General features: G+C 33.4%; 5 protein-coding genes across 9 annotated transcripts in view; 3 read left to right on the plus strand and 2 right to left on the minus strand.

The window, feature by feature from the left end:
- The window catches only part of LOC144847387 (serine/threonine-protein kinase BRSK1-like), a 46,579-nt gene extending 40,469 nt beyond the window's left edge, over window positions 1-6,110 (minus strand). For all 4 annotated transcript variants that reach the window (XM_078703710.1, XM_078703708.1, XM_078703709.1 and 1 more), the window contains exons 1-2: window positions 6,019-6,110; window positions 23-117 (exon numbers count right to left, since the gene is read on the minus strand). In XM_078703710.1, coding sequence (XP_078559836.1) covers window positions 23-117; window positions 6,019-6,088 — 165 coding nt within the window. In that variant the 5' untranslated portion in view covers window positions 6,089-6,110. The remainder of the gene's footprint in view (window positions 1-22; window positions 118-6,018) is intronic.
- LOC144847379 (uncharacterized) overlaps window positions 1-24,958 on the plus strand; it is a 95,288-nt gene that overhangs the window by 63,079 nt on the left and 7,251 nt on the right. The gene's annotated exons all lie outside the window — the stretch shown is intronic.
- Window positions 6,294-17,005, plus strand: LOC144847380 (leucine-rich repeat- and IQ domain-containing protein 1-like). Its single transcript, XM_078703693.1, has 26 exons — window positions 6,294-6,390; window positions 6,827-7,044; window positions 7,349-7,472; window positions 7,943-8,031; window positions 8,158-8,263; window positions 8,373-8,602; window positions 8,864-9,078; window positions 9,448-9,609; window positions 9,789-10,625; window positions 10,727-10,868; window positions 10,975-11,127; window positions 11,237-11,387; window positions 11,663-11,856; window positions 12,109-12,313; window positions 12,647-12,737; window positions 12,827-12,988; window positions 13,187-13,570; window positions 13,800-14,022; window positions 14,349-14,474; window positions 14,626-14,963; window positions 15,416-15,492; window positions 15,710-15,814; window positions 16,010-16,085; window positions 16,320-16,431; window positions 16,558-16,654; window positions 16,806-17,005. The coding sequence occupies exons 2-26, from the start codon at window positions 6,898-6,900 to the stop codon at window positions 16,910-16,912; spliced, it is 4,653 nt and encodes a 1,550-aa protein (XP_078559819.1). The 5' UTR covers window positions 6,294-6,390; window positions 6,827-6,897; the 3' UTR covers window positions 16,913-17,005.
- Window positions 17,557-23,294, plus strand: LOC144847592 (WD repeat domain phosphoinositide-interacting protein 4-like). The gene is made up of 9 exons (XM_078704031.1): window positions 17,557-17,689; window positions 18,152-18,226; window positions 18,373-18,441; window positions 18,736-18,859; window positions 18,980-19,074; window positions 20,039-20,241; window positions 20,564-20,649; window positions 21,746-21,847; window positions 22,148-23,294. Exons 1-9 carry the CDS (start codon window positions 17,644-17,646, stop codon window positions 22,374-22,376), a joined length of 1,029 nt encoding a protein of 342 aa, XP_078560157.1. The 5' UTR covers window positions 17,557-17,643; the 3' UTR covers window positions 22,377-23,294.
- On the minus strand, window positions 22,695-24,865 carry LOC144847591 (NAD(P)H oxidoreductase RTN4IP1, mitochondrial-like). The gene has a single exon (XM_078704030.1). It carries the CDS (start codon window positions 24,770-24,772, stop codon window positions 23,363-23,365), a length of 1,410 nt encoding a protein of 469 aa, XP_078560156.1. The 5' UTR covers window positions 24,773-24,865; the 3' UTR covers window positions 22,695-23,362.

A 24,958-nucleotide genomic window follows, 5' to 3' on the forward strand; every position in this document is an offset into this window, starting at 1 on the left:
GTATATAGTTACAATAAATTACCTTCATTAAAACGGATTCACTAAGTTTTTCTCGGTTGACAATTTTAACAGCAACTTTTTTCCCTGTTGAACAGTGAACTCCTAGTTTTACCAGACCTATGATGATAAAAGAAAACGTACTTTGAAATACAATTCCAAATAAAATGATAATACTTAAATGATTCATTAAACATGTCATCCATAAAAAATAGAATGATGAGCACATTAAATATACAGTACTGTATTTCATTTGCTAAAGAGCACAATAAGTTGTACTTATTCAGAATTTAAATGTACTGTACTGTACTGTATTCACACAACAGTATTAAGTAGATAACATTAACAATAAACATAAATTAATACTAGTAAAGTAAATATTTTAATTCTGATCCTTCTCCCTTTGCCAAATCTAAATACACTATTCCTTTACTACTAAACTACTAACAAAAATCAAATGGTTAAAAAAAACCACAGAGTATTAATATTATCAATATTGCACAATCAAGGTTTACAAACCTAATTGCAAACATTAATTTGGATTGTCAATATTAATACTATGGTCATTATTTGGATGGTCAATACTACGATCATTAAACAACAAAAGATGGCCTTATGGTCAATAACAGTAAGCTACAGGTAGGTTTACTAGTTAAATAATTATCATAGTAGTCCATACATTATTCTGGATGGTCAATTTTAATACATTAACAAACTACACTTCTTGCCCCAATGGTCATTCTCCTTGCCCCAATGGTCAGTAATGTTGATTACAGTAGGTTGATTAAGGTCATCGACTTAACTTATTAACTTCTTAAATTCTACTCAATTGGGATTCTTCGATTCCATATGATGACAACCACAATTATTAATCAACATTGAATTAAAGCAATTGGTCAAATTGTAGCTGACGCCAGTAGTTCAGCCACTTGGAAAAAATGTCCAATACATAGAAGAGTTCCTATTATTGTACAGTCTATTAGTGTTCATGGATACTCTACAGTATACTGTACAGTACTAAAAGGCAAACAACAGAGTGGAAGCATAAAGCTCTGTTCACACTATCAAACTAGTTTGACAAAATATGGTAGTGATATGCCCAAATATGGTAGAGATATGACATCATCATGTCCATATGGGCACATCACATTTTTTTTGTCACATAAAGTTTGATATAGTGTGGTAGAACATAAAACTTCAGTAATTAATGAACATTGAAATAAACTTTAGACTGGGTAGAAAACCAGAGAGAAATGTCCCCACCCACCTCCACCCTACAAAGTTTGATTTTAATGGAATACAGATATACTGCGCATGCCAGCAATACAGGTTATCAAATGTGTGTAGGGTTAATAACATGGAGTATGCTTGTTTGGTCAATTATTGGAGAACCACTCAAGAACGATGATGTAAGCTTTTGTCACCTGCTAGGCAGCCTACTGTAGCTCAGATACTTGCTAAAATCAATCTTACAGTTTGGTAGTAGGTAGCTTGGCAGAGCTCATTGTAAGAATATTATCAGTTAGCCTACAAAGTTGATGTTCACAGTAAATACTAAAACAATTAATTTATGTTCAGAAAAAAAGTTTATGAGAATAAAACTATAATATACATGCCAACTGTACCATGCAACAGACTTGTAACATACTGTACAGTTGTTAATTTTATGTATTTTAACATGAAACTAACTGTAGCTAAATTAGCATAAATTGTAAAATTGTAAATCTACAGGATTTTCATTACAGGCTACTGTAGAGTATATACTGTAGGTAGCCTGCAAATGTATTTATTTATTTGTAGACAACTATGATTCATGAAATTAATAAAAATAGTAAATAATCTTATGTATCTTGTATGTCATAGCTGAAGGCTTCAATGAAGAACAGGTCGCAATTCAAATACTGTACAGACTTAGTCTCAATCAAGTTTGTTAATTAAGGCTCAGGGTATATTTACATAACAAGTAAATCAATATTATGTTGAAGGTTCTCACAGCACAATGAGGTTTATTAAGGGTTTATACTAAACTGTAGTATAGTATTATTAAGGGTTTATACTAACTACAGTACTAATACTACTGTATTATAGTATGTATTTTTTAGGTACAGTGTTACATTTTAGCTATACCTTTCCATGGTGTACTGTACAAAGTGTACCAATGAATGAGTAGAGACTTGAGTTTGCTTAAAATATTTACTTGACAGTCTTTTACACAATGTGTAGTTATGACTATGCTATCCCTTCCCAAATTACAGATAGACAAACCTGTGCTATCTTTATTGATAGGCAAAAAACAACAACCTTATTTCAGTCCATAGGTGGGGATCATTAAAAGTCAGTCCAACGGCCCTAGGATCAGTCTCTTCACTGAAACTGAATATAGGCCACCCTTAATACATGCATTGCTGGTAATAAATAAAGAGTGACTCTCGCATAATGTTACTACACCAGTTTATGACTCGATTCCTATTCTATGAAATAACACCTTTACCCGATTACTTCTGCTTTCAATTTTGGAATGGACATGATATAGCACACTTATGTTTACGGTTCGTTAAAGGATTATGTTAATTGACATTCTAGTAGTTGCTAAATCCATTGATTTAAATATTCTATATTAATCAAGATTCACAATTTTGCTTGTTCAATAGTAAACTGCGTAATGTTATTGTATTTGGGCCCCACCATTCAGTTTAAGCTCAGTACTATGTGATGGCTAAGATTTGGATACCAAATGTCAAAGTTAAGAGTTCTAGTTATCCAACCTTGAGTCTCCAGTCAGTCATGAATCATCATGTATGTTGTATTTTAATAATTGCAGTTGATAAATAAATTTGATATCAAAGCTAAATAAACAAATGTTGTTAAAATATAATGCTATTGATTATAAGTGAACACTTCAACAGCAACTTAATTTTCACAGCTTGATCAGGATAGTAATCATCTGAAATTATTTCTGTATCAATAGTAAATACAGTATAATCTATTGTCAAATATTTTGTATGCAGTATTTTGATGAAATTGTTATTGAAAATCATTGGATTTCATACACTATTTTCCTGTTTACTTTCATAAAACATCAGTATTGATTGATCAGGATTGATTGTTAGAAATTGAAATTGTTACTATTTTTAGGAGTATTTTTGTTTTCTGTAACGTAAAGTCGTTTTCATTAGGAAAAGTTATTTGTGTTACATATGAATGAATTCCAGAAATGCCCTACAGTATGTACAATACATCTGTACATCTGAACTGTATATTTCAGTTTCTCAAGTTTTATAGTGTGCTGAACAAATTAGTACTGTACTGTATAATAGCCCAAACAGTTTCTACTTTTGAAGTATTCTCAACCAATCAGTTTTCAGGAAATGACATCTCATGCATCCATCAGCTATAATGCATATCGAACTCGAAAAAAAAATTACAATATGCACTCTTGTAGCGGCAAATAATTATAAGGAAAAAGGACAATGCTTTTTTTACAAAAATATTTGAGTCACATTAATACATTCTTACAGTACATGATGAAGAATGTAACTTGTGAAATTCTCAGGAGAAATTGTCCGCATAAATTGTTATTGTTGATCTTTTAACTATACCGCACGTTGTTTTACGAGTTACACAGTACAGAAGAAAAACCATAAAATAGTATCATCAAGAAATGTCATGGTTGTTGCCACTACTACGTTAGATTAACTGTATACCCAAGTTCAGTGAATATGAACCTAAAACAAGGACAAGTTAATAAAAAAGGCTTGTGTAGAATTAATGGATGTCAATAAAAAGTGACTGCTGCAAGACGTGAGTCATCAGCTTGTTATCATCGCACAGCTTTACGTAATAATGGCTGTCATTATGCTTTGGTATGCTTGGTTCATTATTTTGTATTATATATTTTTGCAATACAGTTATGCACTTGTCAATTGTATGACCCACTATACGACCTCCGGGAGAGGTGCGTTGTGGGTACGTCATTTACAAATAATTACTGACGCAGGGGTGCGTCAAAAAACCTAGATGGTACTGTACGTCACATCAATGAACAATGGTTTGTCAATATCCGTCACTTTACCACCCACAATACATAAACAACATGGTCACAGTGCGTCAAAATGATTGTGTGCCGTGGTCATCTAAAGGTAAGTCACATTTTTGACGCATGGGTATGTCATGGTATTCATAAGGTATGACACACATCGGACAAATGATGCACATCTCCCGGGGGTCGTATAGTGGGTCATACAATTGACAAGTGCATTTTAAGTGTAGTAGTACAGTAATTGGATGGTAACTGCAGAGTGCTGGCAAAGTAACTGATTATTATTAACCGATTGACTGTTAAACATGCCCATGATATAATGGGAATACTATCTACTAACAAGGTTATCATGATCTTTTGACAATAAGGATATTAAGTATGAATATCGATATCTTAAAATGGCAAGATAAGATTTCTTTCTTTTTTTTTTATTTCAACCGACATCATCAAACACGTCTAAATGCATCAGAAGAACTAAACAATTTGATCCATAAAATAAATTATTAAATGTACTGTTGCAAAGATTTTAACTGGGATTTTAACTGGGATTTGTGCACCTTAAAACAGCTCTGTTGCTCCGCTACTTGTTATCTGAAACAAAGATACCTTTTGCTTGGGGTATTGTATGTACACATGGCAATTCAAGATCATTTATGATGTTGGTACTAAGTAAGTATAAATAATTCTTTACTGTATCCTTGTCCTAGGAAGGAGTACAGTAAATTTACAGGATGTAGTATAGGCCGTGCCTACCTGTATAATCAACATTACTTACCCTTGAGTACTGTCAATATTTAATATTTAAAATACACAATGATACAATAGTTGATTCAAGGTAGTGTTTACCGCCCTTGTTGAAAACACAATAATTGACTTTAATTACATTAACTGTACAGTACATTCAGGCCTGTGTACATTACTTGAACACTGTACTCGTACGTTATGGCTGAAAAAATATATTTTTGTATTAAAGTTAATATCATTTGTTTCCTGTAAACATGTACTGTATTACTTTTTTGTTGATTTTGGTGCAATAAACAAAATATAATAAGAATTAAGATTCAATTTATTTTGTCAATAATAAAATGTGGACATAAAATAATCATACTAAATTCAATAGTCAATAATTCAAAATAACAAGTGTAAGTAAAACTAAATTTTAATATAAAAACAATTTAATTTAATGCTTGTCTTTAGTGTAAAGAATAGATTAAGATATCAGCGAAAATGTCCTAGGCCGGCTAGGTTGAATCATCAAAACCCGTAACTTTTTCAATTTTCACACGGGCCCGGCTGCGCGTGACCGGCATTGGCTTCGCAAAACTTCACGTCCATGTGTCCCAGCAACAGGCTTTAGGCGCAAAAAAAACCAGTTCCCAGGACGATAATTTTTCCCATATCGGCCCCCTCTTTATCAAAATCCTAGATCCGCCCCTGATTAAATAAAGAAACATATTTATTAAAAAAAACCCAGATAGAGTACAACAAAATACAATAACAGTACACAATTAAGCAACAACAATTTTTGTTAAAAAAGATTTATTTTCAAATAAACAATTCTGTAAAATGTAGGCAGATGTTACATCATTAAAAATAACATATTTTAATAACAAAATATGAAAAATCAAAAAAGTTAGTAGGTGGGTTCAAATTTACATACAAAACAACCATCATGTACTGTAGTAAGACTAAAATTTTTAAAAAATAACGGACCATTCATGATTTCTTGATGATCTAAAAAATCATCATTTCTTTATTATCAATAAACCAAAACAAAAATACAAAAATTAATTCAATGATCAAATGTATTCTAAAAGGAACAGTGAATATTTTAATCTAAAACGAATGATAATAATAACAGCACACTGACAGCTCCATCTGTCAATTTTCAGCTGATGATGTTGTTGCAGACGATTTGGTACCCCGCTGCTCTTCTTAGGCCTACCTAGATGATGAAAAAAACGTAAAGAAGAGCGCCTTACCGGTTTGACCCTTGCCTAGGGTTTTCTCAAGTTTATATGGTCCTACGTATTGCATATCTCCGTTAGACATATTTCCAACTTTAAGTGACAATAATCACTACAATATCATAATAAATGCATCAAAATCATCAACTCTGTTGACAAATAAATTCCATTTAACAATCAACTCTCGAAACAACTCCATTCATCGCGCATTATTACCCGCTTGATAATTCATAAACTCATTAACATTTTTTAGACGAGGAGGGCGCCCTCAATATATTTTTAGACTAAGTACTTGAGATCACACAACACAACACTCGGATATTTAGTAACGAAGATTTTGTTTACACTGGAAACGGAGGCCTAGCCTATTAGTATTATCTAAATTTTGTAAATATAATTTCACTTATCAGTTGAATAAATGTTCAATAATCAATAATAATAAAATAAGGTTCTACACTATTTTCTAGGCCATAGGCCTAGTATAATAGCTTATTCTTGTGACTTGTTCACAGACAGGCCCAGCCAGGCAGGGCAGACCAGCAGAGAGCTAGAGGAAGAGAGTGGAGGGAGTAGACGGGGAGGGTCGGTGATGGTGGTGGTGGTTGTAGGCCTAGCTAGCCAGGCCTACATAGAGTGTAAAGTGACACAGAGTAGGCTAGTAGTGCTAATGCACTTTATGAATCTTTAGTAATCCATGTTTTATTAATTGAGTTCAAAATGTTATAAATAATTACTAAATTAGGCCTATTCTATATAAAATAAGTTATTTTATTATTATTAATGAATAAAATTGTTGTTTTATTTTCCATTTGTTGTAATTTAGGCAATGTGTGAAATGATAAATCTTGCATATATCTGACCACCAAATAAGAGGACACCTTAGGGTTAGCAGTGATGAGTATGAAAGAATCTGTACAGGAGGAGCCGCCCTCAAGAGGAGAGGACGATGGTTGGATTGAAGATGAAATACAACGTGAATTGGATGCGCTTGATGTAAACAACCTTGAAGAAGATGATGATGAAGAAAACATAATTAGTGATGTAATTATTGAGATAATAGTACAACTTAATTAATGTGATTTGTAATTAGTATTTAAAGTTACAAATAATTTTGTGTAGATGATGTTTTGTCTTTTATGGGCTCATCCCACTTTTATTTCATTTTGATGTACACATTATTAAAATATATACAAGTCTATTTTGTGCCTAGCTTACCTGGATAAACCAACATTGATTGGACTATTCTCTCTGAAAAGAGAGCTACAACTCGAATATATACAAAATTTATGATGATGTATTGTTAGTTTTAAAATAATTTATATTTTATGTGATACTACTTTATTAGGATGATGTTATAGAGCAGGATGTTCCAGACACTGTGTCAAATTACTTGCTTCGAGTTCAGAGCAGAACAGAAGGTTTCTCTAAGGAACTTGAAGAATGTGATCAGATATTGCAAGATACTTCAGGTACAGTATTTTTTTAAATAGTGCTAAATATTTAATATTTAATAGTGTAAATTCATTCAAAAACAAACTTGACAAACACACACACACACACATATGAGAGAAGAGGCTCCTTACGAGTTTAAAAACTCATTGCCTCTTAACTTTACTAAAGGTAAGAATTACTAAAGGTAAGAATTACATTGATTTAATTATAATTACTGAATGAGGAATATACAGTATACAAAAATCTAGGAAATGATGGCTAATCTTATATTACTAAAGCTCTGTTTACACTATCAAAACCCCATATATGGTAGTGATATACCCAATGTGGTAGTGATATGACATCATCATATCCATATATTTTGTCAAATAAAGTTTGATAGTGTAGACAGAGCATTACTGTTAAATTGATCTATTGTTTAAGGTAATACAAATGTGTATTTCCAATTTTAGATGACAAAAAAATATTTTTTCCTCAATATTTTTAGCAAAAAATGAAGATTTTTATTATAAATCTAAAGAATTAAATGAACTAGCATTCATTCTTGGGGAAGACCCAGAAGAACTTCGTGATCGGGTAAGTTTTTATTTATTTGAAAACAAGATTTAATTAAAGAAAATTTAATTGAACTTTAAACGCAATGCTTTTACATTCTTTGCCATTATTTTGTTTTTAATGAAATCTATTTTTAATTTTCCACAGGTAATAAGTGAACTTGAAAATGAAGATTCTGTCGATGTCAAAATTACCAAGCAGGGGGAGGGAGATGCAAATCTTCAACAGCAAAAAGATTATGACATTACAGAAGGTAAAAAGCAATTTTAAAACTTTATTTAACTTTTGTCAATTTAATCCACAAATGACATCAGAAATTTATGGCAACTTTAGCGAAGTTTAAGAGTTCCATTTTGTTTCAGAAAATGGTAAAATAGCAGTAATAGTTGAGGCAGACATTTTGGAACAGGCAGCTCTGAAACAGATAATTGAGCTAGAAGAAAAGCACAGAGCTAGGAGCATGGTCGCAGCGAAAGAACGTGAGCTCTACCTACAGGCAGAAGCTCGTAAGGAACAGGAATCGTATAATACTAGGCAACGGGTTATGAAAGAGAATGAGAAGAAAGAACAAGAAATGATTCAAGCAAGAAATGTAAGGCTTTCTTAATTAATATGAAATAATTATTTATTATTTGTAAGTTGATTTGAAAGAATTCTGAAAAATGACAACCACTGACGGAGGCCTAAGAAGTGCTGAACTTAACCTAATTCTATCTTTGCATTGTAGTTTTAACAATTTAGTGCTGGGTAGGGGAGCCTTGAATTCGTTTATGATTAACTATATGTTTTTACTTACTAATCAGATAAGTATCATAAGCTATGAGTTTTATTTACGATTTAAATTACTGTTCAGGTTGAGCAAGAAAAAATGAAACAAGAACTACATGAAGAAAGCAAGAAAATGGAAGCGTCACTCCAGCAATACAAAGAAGAGATACAGGACTTCACAAAAAAGATGGAAGAAGAGAAGAAAGTCTTTGAGGAAGAACTTTTACTTAGGAAAGTTCAGAAGGAACAAATGGAGAAAAAAGCGGCTATTCTTATCCAATCCGTCTTCAGGTCATACAGGTAGGGAACAGCTTGTGTTTATATGTTTTAAATCGTATCTTGTATTATTGTTGTTTATTTCGTGCCTAGCTTACCTGGATAAACCGACAATAGCCCTTTCTCCTCGAAGAGCGAGATATAACTTGAAAAGTAGAAATTTTCATTGAAGACCCCTCTCCACAAAAGGTAGTTCATAAACTATGCCCTCAGGTGGGAGGCTCCCCACAAACCCCTTTATTTTATTCCCCAGTTTCAAAGTGTATTTCCTTTGTTTTAATACTTTTCATATTGACAAATAAATGTTATCAGTGATCAGTATTCTGTAATATAAATCATACTACAAAAGTTTTCTGATTTAAAAAAAAAAGTTGTTTAACTTTTTACTTACAGAACAAGAAAACCATATCTGAAACGTATGCATAAAATGCGTGAGGAATTGAAAGAAAAAAGAGAACAGGATAGACAATGTGAGATTCTTGCTGAAAGAAGGAAAGAAGAACAAAAGAAAAAGAAAGAAGTTATGGAAAAGAAACGTAAGCAGGAGGAAGAAAGGTATGAGTGTCAATAAGCATTCATTTCAGTGTGATGTGCCCATATACGGACATGATGATGTCATATCACTACCATATTTGGGCACATCACACTTTTTTTTGTCAAACTAGTTTGATAGTGTAGACAGAGCTTATAATGTCTTTGTATCTATTGGAAAACGTTTTTATATTTCTTTTCAGGAAGCAAAAGGAAGAACAACTTAAGAAAGAAGAGGAAGAAAGAAAAGAAGCAGAAAGAAAAAGAATAGAAAAGGAGAAAAAAGAAATACTAGAGAAGAAACGAATTGAACAAGAAAGACTTAAAAGTGAACGACTAAAAAGAGAAGAAGAGGAAAAAGCAAGATTAGAACTAGAAAAGAGAGAAAAAGAGATTCTTGCTAAAATAAAAGCAGAAACTGAAAAGTCTAAAGAAGAAACCAATATATTACAACCTAAAGAAAAGCAAGAAGAGCATATAAATTCATTTATAAACAAAAATGAAGAAAGTGATGAAATGAAAGATAAAGAGTGTTCAAATGAATGCAATAGAGACGCAGAAGAAGAAGACAGTTCCAAAACTAAGATAGATGTTGCAGAAGCTGTGACCGTAAATCAAAAAGTTATTGATAAAGAATTTAATCAGAAAGTACCAACTAGTGATATTTCTCCAGAATCACCAAATAAACTTCCAAGCAAAACATCTTTCAAAGATAATATGGTAGCAAATTGTAAGGAATTATCTCCTATAGATAACTTTGAAGAAAAACCATCTGTTGTGCAATCTAATAATAGTAGTTCCTCTAAAGACACAATAGAGGGACTCTCCAGAAAAGCTGAAGAAACCTTTGTTAAAAGTTTGGTTGGCAGTAACAATGATGAGATACCTAGCAAGGATTCATCAAATATGTCTGGTGCTACTAATGGTTTGGAGAATGTGACTTCTGTAAAAGGATTACCAGAATTAAGTTTACTGTCACCTCTTCCAGAAGCTCTTGAAGCAAAGAGGTTACAGTGGATTCAGAGTTGTGTTCCCTTCAGGTAAAAAATATTGCTTTTGTCAAGGTAATTTTAATTGTTAGTGCTGCTTTACAAAAAGGGATTGCCATAGACTAAATGTTTATTTATTTGCGTCAATATAGTAAAATTCAAAGGCGGTTAAAGGGTTCTAATCAGAAGATAGTTCAACGCCAGAAGAGACGGCCAGCATCTGCAAAAAAACTTCAACCACTCACAAAAGAGCAGATACTAGCATCTTCTTCACTACAAACATCATTAGCTGAAGTAAGTTAGAAATTTGCAGCTTTCAAATTATACTTCATTCATGTTCTACTGTGAATATAATAATCCGTTTCTAAAATACCAATAATCTGTTTTGTTTTTAATCAAGGTTACTACTGTAAGGCTAAGTGACTTGCCTGGGTGCACTCTGACCTCTTTGGATCAATGCAGTGGCCTAGTTGCTATGGAAATACATAACTGTAATCTGGTTGCACTTGAAGGTGTAGAAAACTTGAAGAATGTTAGATACATTGATGTTAAGGTAAAACAAAATGTTTCATTTTTCTATTCATTTAAAAAAAAGTTTAATTTACAATAAGTTAACTTTTGTTCATAATTCATAATATGTTAATTTTTGTTTTAATTTGTAGAACAATAAAATTGAATTCATGAATTGCAAAGAGAAAAATGATTTGTGTAGTCTCCATCTCAGCCATAATAACCTCTCCACTGTTCATGGATTAGATGGGTGTACTGGATTACGGAGACTATCTGTATCTTATAATAAAATTACAAAAGTTGGTAAGTATCAAACATTTTATATGAAACATCAAGACACTAATAATACCATTGTTACACAGAGCCGTAGCCACCAGTACGTTTGGTAAGGTTTCAACAAAACCGAATCCCTTTATGGCCACCAGTAATATTTCAACCAAATTTTTTCACAGAGGCCTTTGACAACCCAGTGTTTTGAACAGAGGTTGTTCCCTTTTCTTGCGGAAAACCGCACCGCTTTATTTCTTGTGCCTACATGTTGTAGTTTTGTTGATTTCTGCTTGTGATTTGTGTTGCAGGGTGCATTGCTTCATTCTCCAACCTGCAAGTGTTGGATATGAGTCATAACCAGCTAATGACAATGCAAGGCCTAGGATCATTAGCTCTTCTCCAACAAGTTGATCTTAGTAACAACCATCTGTCTTCTATTGAAGGCTTAGAAAACTGTTGTCTACTAACACAACTGAACATAGCCAGTAATAACCTTTCACAGGTTAGTATAATGTAGTATATTATGACTAGAGAATTTAAAATGTTGAGCATTGTATGAAAAAATTGTTTTGATCTTTGCACCAACGACAAAGCAGAGCAAACACGGGATGACCGATTACCAAACTACGTCTTGCTAATTCATGTGCGCATGCAGAGTTATCTAAGTTCAGATGATGACCGACAACACATCAAAAACTCTCTAATAACTGGAACAATTTTCATGAATTTGACCTTTATTACATTTCTTTGGCAGATCCCATCTCTCAAGAATCAAGTCCTGCTACAGAAATTAAATGTGTGCAATAATAGTATAAGCCAGTTAGATCCTTTGTTTGATTGTTGGCTACCGTGCTTAAGAGACCTCAACATCTCTGAGAACAGTCTTGAAGAAGTACCGCCTTTACTTATTGGGTTACCATATCTCAGCTTGCTGGATGTCAGACACAACTATATCTCAGGTATTTACAGAAAATGTAATACTTTAAATAATTAAAGATATAATAATAATAATGGTAGTCTTTAAATTTATCATAAAATACAATGTTTCTAAGTGTGTTACACACAAAAATGATCTATAAAATATCCTAAAGCTCTGTCTACACTATCAAACTTTGTGACAAAAAAATTTGATGTGTCAAATGTGTCAAAATGATGTGTTTGATTTTGTCAAACTAGTTTGATAGTGTAGACAGCGCATTAGATAACCAAAAAAGGAAGATAAAGCAAAGGAACCATTTTCATCGTTTTTATGAATGACTTCTAATTGGCTATTAATTTCAATTTATTTTTAGAAGTTACAAAACTCGCTGGTTTAGAGTTATTTAAGAAACTACAGAATTTGCTAATTGATGGAAATCCAGTCAAAGAAGAAAAATCATTCAGGTAACTAAAAAGCTTACAATAATGTGTAATAAACAAAAAAAAATGTTTTCTATTGTCAGAATAATCAGAATACCAATTTATCTTTATAGATGTCATGTATTATCTTTGCTGCCACGCCTAAAGAATTTAGATTCTGATCAAATTGAATGTGACACACTACCAGAACATAGTGTTACTGAATTTGAAGAATCATGTGAATCGCAAATCAGGTTCCAGGAAAATCTACATGTAAAGTGGAACAGAGAATTTAAGTAAGTCTGGCTTTGTTTTCTTAAAATTTAATTATTTATTTTATTCATTTAATTATGCACAAGTATTGTAAATAACTTGTAAATCCCCAAAATGTCAATATGTTTTATGTTTTTAAATCAATGTATTTCAAATAATTTTTATGATAAATAAAAAGAATACACTATTTTAAATTGACATGTGTTTTATATTGTGTCTAGAATCTTGAAAGATCAAGGGGACCTTGAAGAGCTTGCCAAACTTGAGCAGACATACCTAAAAAAGATGGAGGCAGTAATGAAGGACCATCGCTATATGCATGAATACGGAGACACTACAGTAATTGAAGTTGAACCAGCGAATGATGATGTTCAGGTAGATCCTAGGCTCAGTAAAGCAAGACCAGAGGATGGTACACACTGTGTGAATGAGGTGGCTTCTACTGGTCAGGTGGATGTTACAGGCCAAGTGGCTACCAACCACACAATAAATCCAGTGGTGTCTGATACATCAGGTGGCTCTGATAAAACTACTGGGAACAGAAGTGATTTAAGAACAGGGGTGATAACAACAAAAGCATTTGTGGAGCAAACTAAAGGGAAAAGGTACAAATTTTGATTATTTTGGTGTTTTTGTCTTTTTGTTCTCTTCCTTTTGTTTTCCACTCTCTTTATTGTCGAGCACATAGAGACATCGTTTATTTGTGCTATATAAATCTATCTATTATTATTTATTCTTATTATTTATTATCTAATGTAGTAAATAAAAGATTGTTGTTTGGAGCAATATTATTGAAATGGTAATGGTTAAATTGCGTCTTCCATCTTAATTCAGACAAACTGACCGTGCAGCCACCATCATCCAAGCTCACTGGCGTGGTCACTGCATCAGACGTGATATCCGCAAGCACTCAGAACGATGGCTGGCAGCTGTCACTATACAGACTTTCTGGAGAGGTGTGATGGCCAGTAACAGGGTCAGAGAAATAAGGATGTGTGTTCAACAAGACAGTAATAAATACAATGCTATGCACATAGCTGCTGTTACCATGATTCAGGTAAGTTGTTAGCTAGGCTTCATTTGAAAATAGGGAGTGTTATTTGGACCAACGACCAACCTAGGTCAGGTCAATCGATGTGTTGTTGGTCGTCACCTGGGCCTACAAACCATCAAACCTGTGTCAAGGTGAGGAGCAATGACACACATCCCAATATTTCCTCATGCACATAATGTACTAACATGACATAGTTTGGTCATCGGTCAACACAAATTGAAAGCTCCCTAATGATTTCTGGAAAGTCATTAGTTTGAACACTGTTTTATTTCATAAGAATAATTTTTAAATGTTCACAAGTAGTACCAGCACTGCACCTTTCTTTGCAGGCATGGTGGCATGGTATCAGAACACGGCGCTGCCTCAGGAATGCCAGACAACAATCGGTTGTAGAGTTTGAAGATGAAGATGAACTGTACCCAGAAATTGACCTTTCAACATTTGATTATGTCGAGGTTAGTATCATGTCTAAATAAGAAATAATAAAACCATCACACTAGTGAGTGAAACAACAAGAATTCAGATAATGGGTAAAACCTACTCTTCAAAATATCATACATACCATTGTTTTTAAAATAAAATTTGTAAACACTTTTTCTGATACAGAGTGACTGGAGGCCTACAGATGAACCCCAGCTTCCACAGGCCCACCCAACCTTACCACCTTCCACTTCCCAGCACCTTCCAAGTCCACCAACACAGGAGCGACCACCAAGTAGAACAATTCGTCATGCTTGGAGAAATATCAATTCACCACAACAAAACAACAGAGCCCCGGCAGATGTTTTAATTGTAGAAGAAGACTCAAACATGAGTACTTACTTCGAGACGTCGAGAGATAAGAACACACTCGCAGGGAAGCCTCCTCTACCCCCGTTATCAGGTCTAAGCGGTACTTTGAAGACAAGTAGAAGTGAGAAAGAGGAACAAATATCAGAAGAGTGGTAAGATAAAAAGTCTATGTAGACATAGTATTCATAGACAAATTACTGAAAAAGTGGCTGGATATCAATGGAGATACAAATAAAATAATCACTGAAAAAAAAGAAAATTCAGTGGGTATCAGTGGCTGGATATCAATGGAGATACAATTAAAATAAGCACTGAAAAAATGACAATGTTGTGGGTATCAATGGTCAGATCTCAATGGAGATACAAAATAAAATAAGCACTAAAAAAAGACAATGCTATGGGTATCAGTGGCTGGATCTCAATGGAGATACAAATTAAATAAGCAAAAAGCTAAATCTAAATCAGTAAAGTATATAACAGCCAGAAAGAAATGAAAAACACTATTCCTTCACCGGGCTAATCTGTGATGTGTAGACATAGTATTATTAGTTTATTTAATCTTTTTCAATTAATCATGGCAATTCTGTCAATTCAATTTTCTCAGGGGCTTTAAGGATGAGAGTACAGCAGCTCTGATGATGAAAAGAGCCAGAAGGATGAAAGGAACGAAAAAAGTTGACGGTGAGTGTCAATTACAAGATACTTTATTTATCTTCATAAAGAAACAAAATGTCAGTTGTCAACAAATTCGATTAAAAATATACATAAACGAACACTGACAAAAAGTGTAAAAGTATAAACAGTAACATTAAAAATGGTGGAACATATCATAATTCCAGCATACCTACATTATACCTTCAATTAAAGAAGTTAAATTATTTTACGTATTTTTGTTAAGATCCGATGCAAAGACTCAAAATGATCAAGAAATTACAAGATACTTCACGTAAACAACCGATACAACTTGCAAAGAAAGGTGTACAACGCAAAGACTATTTTCAAGGTAAAGAAATATTACTCTGTTTTTTTGTTCTTTTACAAAAGCAAATACACATTGGTTTTATTTTTTATTTAAAAAAAAAAGTACCTACACAAAGTCATTCAACTAGACTACAATGTGGCCAATATTTTATCATAATAAAAACAATAAAATATATTATTTCTACAAAAATATTTTAATAATGATTTTTATATTAAGGTCGAGCAGAAGAAATGGCCTATCAAGAGCAGGCCCCGCAGAAGGAATTTGAAGAAAAAAACCAAAGAACTTTTGAGTAAGTTTAGAAAACATTAATATCACTTTTTATATAAAATTTTGAAATGAATAATTATCTACTGTAGTAAAATTTTGTTTTAATATAATTTTACATTCTGTATTTCTTTGTGGAGAGTCTCTCAGTTTTTGTTATAACATTTAGGTGATTCTGCCTCATTTATTTACTTTTGTTCTGTTTTCATCTTTATATTGTTGATGGTGAAATAAATGGTATGATGTGCTTTCTTTATAGATGGCTACACTCACAAGTAAAGTCCAAAAGCATAATGGGAAGGCATGCAACGAGTGAGCCTAGCCTTCCTAGGATGAGCCCAGATGTCTTGCAGGGACGTGTTCAATTAGTTGTAAGTTCACAACATTTAATAATAACAACATTAATATTTATTAGAAAATTACACTAAAACTATTTTTTTAAGTAGATCATAGTAAAAATGTAAACAAACCTGTTTAAATTGTTTTATATTTTTTAGGCAAGTCCGTCGATGGATCTCCAGTCTGTTGACAGCAAAAGTACGGTGTCAACTTCTTCTCTTCGTCATCGCAGTCATTCATTTTCATCTCCTGATGGTGAGTGTAGTTCAGTACAAATTTATCCAAACTGTGTTTCTGTGATAAATAAAATGTAATTAAATTTCAAATGTACTGTACAGTATATGGAAATAAAAGTGGGATGAACCTACGTAAGACAAAAAAATAAATTTCAAATGTTTTCTTCCAGCTACCAATATTCAGGTATTAACACTCAAAACAAATTCAGCTCCAACTAATCATACAAGACAACGTCTGGAAGCGAAGGCTAAGAATAGAGGCTACTACAAAAACTGATAACAGGAAGTTGTGATAACTTAATCCAATATGGAGAGAGAGCCTGATATGCCTCCGTGACTCATCTAAAGCTCTATCTACACTATCAAACTTTATGTGACAAAAAAATGTGATGTGCCCATATATGGACACGATGATGTCATATCACTACCATATTTGGGCATACCACTACCATATTTTGGCACACCACACTTTTTTGTCAAACTAGTTTGATAGTGTAGACAAGGCTTAAGCCTACTAATTAGATTTTCAAATTAAAGTTAACATCATGAGTTACCAAGAAAATGGTGAATTAAAAAAATAATCCTTAGATTATTCTACTAGTTATTTGTATGTATAAACCTATATAAATAAAAATAAATTAAATCTATAAAATAATTATTTGCAATCAAAATACTGTTCTGTATGTATTTTTAAAGTTTTCACTGTGTCAATTACAATAATTTAAATAATTTGCAATAAAAAACAATACAATTGAAAATTTTATTTGTAAGTACATTTTGGTTTTTTTAAATTATATGATTTTGTTATTGTAAGCCACGCACGTGTAAAAATAAACAGATAGTTATGTAGTCTTTGGGACCAGACGTTATTGTGTAACATGACCTTGGGTGCGTGTAACGTCGAGTAGTCTGGATCAACAACACTACAATAATAAAACATGACGAAGAAGAAAAATGACACCAACAAAAACGAAATCATCTAAAATAATGGCTTAAAACTTATATAAAATGGCTCGTAAAGAAATATTAAAACTACGCTTTAATCAAGATCATGGTAAGTTTAAATATATATTATTTCACATTATTTAAATCCATTAATTATGAATGCTAGGCTACTAGGCCTAGCCAGCTAACTAAACCAAGCCTTGGGGCAGGCTAAGCCCAGTCAATCACTCAGGCTGCATGGATTACTGTGTGTGGCTAATTGTGTGGGTGTTCAGTGTAGAGGCCTAGGTAGACAGTAGTAGAATCAAAATACAAAATGTGCGAAACGGAACTAGGCCTAGCGCCGTAGGACAATTTATTTTAAAGAAAAGTTCCACAAAAAAATGTGAATAACATGAAAATAATTTGACTTTTCGGTACTTGTCTTTTTTTTCATATATTTTGTGATTTATCAAATAAAGTACAAAACTCTGCAATTATTATTATTCAGTCAACATACGAAAAACCTAGGTTCTGGCAGGCTGGTTAAAAGTTATAAATATTATTCATATTTTATTCTCTTTAATTTTAGGCTGTATGAGCTGTGCTATGGAGAGTGGAGCCAGAATATATAACGTTGATCCACTCACAGAAAAACTTCACTTAGGTTTGTAAAAGAAAGATATAATCAAACCCATTTTAAATGTTTACATCTTTAATATTTGTATTTGTATAAACAATGAATCATATTACATGTTTTAAACATCTGACCTATGTTTACCATACAATTGTTTAAAACGTTTTTGTTTTTAGATGTTGATAAAGTTGGAAGTGTAAGCCAAGTTGAAATGCTAAAGAGAACCAACCTTATAGCAATTGTTGGTAGGGTAAAATGTTTCGTTATCTTTCACATATATATATCTTTCAAGCTTCTGTATAACAATCTGTGCTTTAAATTAATTTTAATAATAATATTAATTTATGTAGCGAACATATCTACGGAAAGTGCTCAAGGCGCTAACAACCACATACTGTAGTATGCTTTGCTGTTACCGATTTCTAGAATCAGATCTAGAAATGTACTCCTGTTTTGTGGTATTTTGATACATGAACTTTATAAACAAAATTATATTTCAAATTTTGCATTGATATTGTTGATTATATCTATTTTTTTAGGAGGTGGTTCAGTGCCAAAATTTGCTGATAACACAGTTCTTATTTGGGACGACTATTTAAAGGAATTTATTCTGGAAATAACACTTTCAATGCCAGTGCTAGCCGTGAGGATACGGGAAGACAAGTATGGAATAAATTTAGTTTTAAATCTTAGGAAAATGAGGGTGACTTTAAGAGCTTGATTTATTCATATTAATATTATAAATATCATAAATAAATAACAGTCTTTTTCTATTTTTTGAAGGTTAATTGTTGCACAAAGGAATAGAATCTATGTTTATTCATTTCCTGAGAATCCTACCAAACTTGTTGCCTTTGACACCAGAGATAACCCAACTGGTACAATCATTTTAATATTTTTAATTAAAAAAATGTATTTTCATTTTGTTTGTTGGTACATGGTTTACATGAATAAGCACGAATGTGCGATACTCGGCAAAAGAAGCTGTAATGACGTCATAAGACAGGATGTAACGTCACATACACATCAATAACCTCGCTACCAAATATGGCTATATTCCGAAAAGTTACGTCACATAACCGGAAATGGCATAATTACAGTAAATTATGAAATCTCAAAGTGATTTTTTGCTATTACCGGGAGCGGAGCATCACAATATATTTTACTGTATAATATTCTTATTCTCCAAGTCAAGACCTTTGAAATGGCACCAAACACGGCTATATTACGACGAAAATCGTTTGGCACCAAGGTACCATCTTCGCGACGTCATATGGCTGCATCCGGTTTGAAATTAAAAAATCCGGCTCTATAGCTTTGAGGACATGTCCCTGTAGTATACCCATGCCAAATCCCAGCTCAATACTACAACGAATAAGGGAGGAGTAGTACTTTATAAATCGCACTTTTTTCGATTGGTACCATGTTTATGACGTCATAATTCTGCATCCGGTTGAAGTACGAAAATGTTCTCTCTATAGCTTTGTTCACCTATTACCCTAGTATATGCATGCCATGTTTCAGAGCCGTCAGACGACCAACTTGAAAGTTGGCTCAATAGGAAGAGGAAGGATGATGAGCGAGTCCTAGACTCGGGTACCCCGAGTAAAAAACAACGGGATATACACAATACAGTACTTTTGAAAAATATGGTATATCCTACAGGTTCTAACTATACATAAACTATTCAATGGTTTTTTTTTCATTGTATATTGTATGTAAATCAAAAATGTAAACCAACAAACCAAATTTCATTTGTACCATTAAATAATATCGTATCGTACAATAGACATAGTTTGCTTTTTGATAAATGTTAATGATTTGAAATCTTAATTTTTTTAGGTATTTTGGAGATAAGTCCTGGTCAGAACCGACAACTATTGGGGTTTCCCGGCCACAAGCTTGGTAGCCTACAGCTTGTTGACCTAACCAACACAGTGCCTGGGATGTCAAACTCACCTACACTCATCAATGCACACCAAAATGATATAGCCTGCATAGCAATCAACCAACAAGGCTCATATGTGGCAACAGCTTCTACCAAGGTAAGTGCTTATCAGAAGTCAGCACTGTCAACCAAATGTGATCATCTTCTATTGGCCTGGTTGACACCACCTCTAATGTAGAGTTTGATATCGTCAAATTCTATGCATCTGGTTCTTTGGGCCAATAGTCAAAAGAATTTGCATGTGCAGTTGACCGTGCTTGAGAAAAAACTTTAAATTACATGCACGGTTGACAAATAAAAAAAGTAACAAGTTGTAACCAGGTTTGCATAGTGTGAAGACAATTTTCTGGAAATTCTCCCGAGATTTCACATGGTTTTACCAAGTCAGATTGTATATTTTGTTTCTTTCCAACATACAGGGCACATTAATACGGGTATTTGACACATTAACAAAGAGTTTACATGTGGAGTTAAGAAGAGGATCAGATCCTGCAACTTTGTATTGGTAACAAATAAATCATTTATATATTTAAAATGACATACAATTCTAATCACATTATACAGTACAATACAAATAGCTATCTCTTTCACGGAATTTTGCTGATAGATAGTTGTTTTTGTTTTGTATGGTATTGTTAATATACAGATATTGCCTGCTTAGAGGTGAAATATAAGATTTGACATCCCCGAGGGAATGATATTATGTTCGAGGGAATATATATATCCCGAAGCGGCAGCTGAGGGATATATAATTCCCCGAGAACATAATATCATCCCGAGGGGATGTTAAATCTTATATTTTACCGATATAAAAGGCGATATCTGTTATATTATATAGCCAAGAACAAGTCTGCTGGGTTGGGTGAAGCTAGGCTAGGCCTCCTATTCTATAGTATTTGTATTGTATGTAAACAAGCCTCCTGCCTAGACACCTTACCTTGCGAAGAATAATATACAGATAATTACTAATTAATGATTCCTTGGCAATAAAATATTCACTTAGGCCTAGGTCGTTTAAATTAACAGAAGAATTTCCATCAATAAGCCTATTAATAATAATATTATAATCAGGTAGGCCGAATAAACAATTCGTCGTCTTCTCTTCGAGGAGCCGAATCACCGGATGTTCAGCGCGTACTAGTTACTAGGTTACTACCGTGAGTATTGACCAATCACAAACGGTGTTTCATCACATTTAGGGAGGACTAATAACAAATGAGGGCGCTATGTATGCATAGTTTAAATAGTTTAGATGATTAATTTCTTCAAGCAACTTCCGTGGCGCAGTGGTTCAAGCGTTGTCTTGCGATGTGACAATTCCACCCGAGTTCAAATCCAGTAGATGACTTTTGTTTATTTATCGGCGAACGCGAGTGTTGCCACACGAAAATTACACAGTCAATATCATCGAACTCGAGAATGTATATGATTATTAACAGGGGACACGATAATTACGCGAAAATTACTCAGTCAATATCATCGTTCTCGAGGATATATACGATTTACGATCCTCGCAGCGATAGTCATGTGACGCAGTTTCAACCAATCACGTTCACGTATTTACATAGGCTATGTAATATATATAATTATTGTATTTTCAGTATAAATTTCAGTCATGATTCTGCCTATCTATGTGTTTCAAGTGATAAGGGAACGGTCCATGTGTTCGCTTTGAAAGAGACTGAACTAAACAAACGATCAACGTAAGTTGTATTTAGAACATTCCTAATAGTATACCAGATGTAAGAGACAGACAAAATGTGTATTGGTATTATCATTGTATCAATGTGTTTTGTTGGGAACCCCTTTGTAAACAAGCCTTTGGGTGGGTTATCCCCTGCTTTCCATGTTTAATTTCGCAAGTTTAATGTTTGTATTATTCTATGTATTTATTTTCATTCAAATATGCTGTTTTATAAATGTTACTGTTCTTGGGAAGCACGTACTTACAACTGACCCAGAATATTGGATCTGATTTATATTATATATATTTTTTTTTACAGACTCCGGAAGATAGGTTTTTTAGGCCCATATGTGGAATCACAATGGGGCTTAGCGCACTTCACCGTACCAGCTGAGAGTGCTTGTATCTGTGCATTTGGTTCAGGCACGTCGGTTGTAGCAGCCTGCGTCGATGGCACCTTCCACAAGTGTGTGTTTAATAAAGACGGCAATTGCAACCGTGAAGCGTACGATGTGTTTTTAGAAGTAGGAAATGATGAAGAGTTTTAAAGATTCTGTTTTCTAATGTTCACCAATGTATAATAGAAAAATAGCAAGCATTAGTACTAGTTTAATGAGACTGAATGAAGAAAACAATTTTAAGAAAGCAATGTATTCTGTAAAGCTCTGTCTACACTATAAAAGTTTATGTGACAACAATATGTGATGTGCCCATATATGGACATGATGATGTCATATCACTACCCTATTTGGGCATATCACACTTTTTTTTGTCAAACTGGTTGGTGAATACAGCTTTAGTTCAAGAATCTTGTAAAATAATAATTATAGTACACCAATGTATTATTTCATTTTTGTGGAGGTAAAAACAAAAGGGATAGAGAGCTTTTGATTTACTACAACCTAGGAACAAGTTTGGTCATGTCAATTTTTTGTGTATGTAGGGACACACATGCTTCCTCACTCTATTTGTTTCTCGACATAGTTTTGGTGGTTTTCCAAGTACAAGCAACAACCTCTAACAAAATGCATAGGTCTGATATTGAAAGCCCCACAAATGAGACCAACTGTAAGTGTTGCAAGGTGCTATATGAACTAAAACTCCATTATGTAAATGTTACATATCAACTCGTAAATTTTATTTCTGATTCGTTTAACTTATATAAATAATTCATAATTATTGACTTTGTGAATTGAAATTTTAACTTTTACTTTAAAAATCTATTAATTTTGTTTACAGTAGTATAGAGTTATTTTAAATTGAAAACATTTTCAATTGAAATAAGTATCAATAGGTTTCTTTAACCAAATCAGTGTAGATGTTTTTTATCTGATATATAAAGATTTAATTTCAGTAATACTGTATAATATAATTTTGTATCTCTCTTGCTTACTTTTACAAATCAATATTTTGTTGTAATCGTGTTTTAACTTGCAAGTTGTGCAATAAAACCAGTGAATATTGAATATTGTAGAATTTTTTAATTAATGTCAATTATCATTTTTTTTACATTTGGTAAATTGTCCTTTTTTAATCATGAGTTTTTGTAGAAATCGTCTGATGATGTTGGTATTATTTTTTCTTCACCCATATCGATAACAATCTTGCCTCTGGCGTGACCCTTTCGAAGTTGTTCAAACGCTTCTGGTACCTCCTGAAAAGGATAAACTCTATCGATTACAGGCTTGATTTGACCTTCATTCACCAGCTTTGCGACAGTTTCTAAGCCCTGGGCGTTTGGATTAGCAAAAGCCCATCTAAACTTTCCACCTTGTTTTGATGCTGCCATGGCCTTTTTAAACATTATTGTGCTTGCACTGAGTGCTCCAAGTACAGCGCCGCGTCGGTCCATTTCTGTTAAAAACGGAGAGACTAAGGATACCATTTGAGAACCCTTTTTGAGGAGTTTCATTGAAAGTTTTTCGGTTTCCCCGCCAATTGTATCCAGTATTAAATCAAATCCACCAGTTTTCATAATCGACTCCTCGTAATTTGATAATCTATAATCGTACACTCGACTAGCACCAAGTTTCTTTACCATTTCGACGGCGTCTGTGCCGCAAGTTGTTGTCGCTCTTCCATTCCACGCTTTCACGAGTTGAATAGCAAATGATCCGATTCCTCCGCTACCACCATGTATGAGAACAGATTTTGCAATTGCATCTTTATTTGGACGAAAGCGCGCTACCGCGTACAGAGCGCTCCAAACTGTTGCGATTACGTAAGGAAGAGAAGCAGCTTCAACAAATGATATCGATTCCGGCATTTTAGAAGCTTCATTGTGGTTTACAACTACGTACTGCGCATGAGATCCGGCTCGGATTTGATTCACGGCAGCCCAAACTTTATCGCCTTTCTTGAGTCCTTTAACGTTTTTACCAACATCAACCACGACGCCGGAGCAGTCTCTTCCAAGAATTAGAGGAAACTCGTCTCCAGGCTGGCATCTTCTGCTTTTGTTGAAAAGCACTGACCCATAACCTTCCTGCATTCGAAGGTCAATGGGATTTATACTTGATGCATACACCTTTATCAGCAATTCATCTTGTTTGGTTATGATTGGCACCGGTTTTTCAACGAGATGAAAATTATTTTTTCCATAATTGTGAATTTGCCATGCAAGCATGTTTTTGCTCTCTTCTTCTATGTGTACATTCTTTATGAAGTTTATGTTTGCGTATGCAAATTGTGTACAACTTAAACGCCTAATGGGATGTAGAATCAAAGAACTATTATATTGAAGTTTTCCAAAACGACTTAAATTACACTTTTCACCTCCTCCACCACCACCAGATCCAGGTGCTGCTAAACCATGCATACATCGTTGTTGGACATGCTTCCAATTTTTGCAAGCGCTCCCTTGTAAATGAGCTTTTATTCTTATTATTTGATTTGATAAATTAGCAACGGACGATGCTCGCAGAGTTAAAAATCGATTAAACATTTTTTATAGTTATATAGTTAAGTTGTGTATAGTTAGTTCAAGGAATTTTAGCAGATTCTTTCCAACAATGTTGATCGTGCCCTCTCTCTTCGCAAAACCAGCCATGTGTAACGAAGTTCCGGAAATATAAATTTCACCTTTCCGAACTGTATGACGGGAAGATAGCAATGACGTAATCGAACGTCA

Source organism: Antedon bifida, chromosome 7 (assembly GCF_963402885.1).
Source record: "Antedon bifida chromosome 7, ecAntBifi1.1, whole genome shotgun sequence".
Lineage (NCBI taxonomy): Eukaryota > Metazoa > Echinodermata > Crinoidea > Comatulida > Antedonidae > Antedon > Antedon bifida.

Bases quoted from the DNA above. Each gene is read 5' to 3' on its own strand.
- LOC144847380 (XM_078703693.1), top strand. From the start codon at position 6,898: ATGAGTATGAAAGAATCTGTACAGGAGGAGCCGCCCTCAAGAGGAGAG. The intron at 12,989-13,186 runs GTAAGTCTGGCT...TATTGTGTCTAG, and splicing joins AAGTGGAACAGAGAATTTAA to AATCTTGAAAGATCAAGGGG. The intron at 14,475-14,625 runs GTTAGTATCATG...TTTCTGATACAG, and splicing joins CAACATTTGATTATGTCGAG to AGTGACTGGAGGCCTACAGA.
- LOC144847592 (XM_078704031.1), top strand. From the start codon at position 17,644: ATGGCTCGTAAAGAAATATTAAAACTACGCTTTAATCAAGATCATG. The intron at 18,227-18,372 runs GTTTGTAAAAGA...TTTTGTTTTTAG, and splicing joins CACAGAAAAACTTCACTTAG to ATGTTGATAAAGTTGGAAGT. The intron at 20,242-20,563 runs GTAAGTGCTTAT...TCCAACATACAG, and splicing joins TGGCAACAGCTTCTACCAAG to GGCACATTAATACGGGTATT.
- LOC144847591 (XM_078704030.1), bottom strand. From the start codon at position 24,772: ATGTTTAATCGATTTTTAACTCTGCGAGCATCGTCCGTTGCTAATTTA.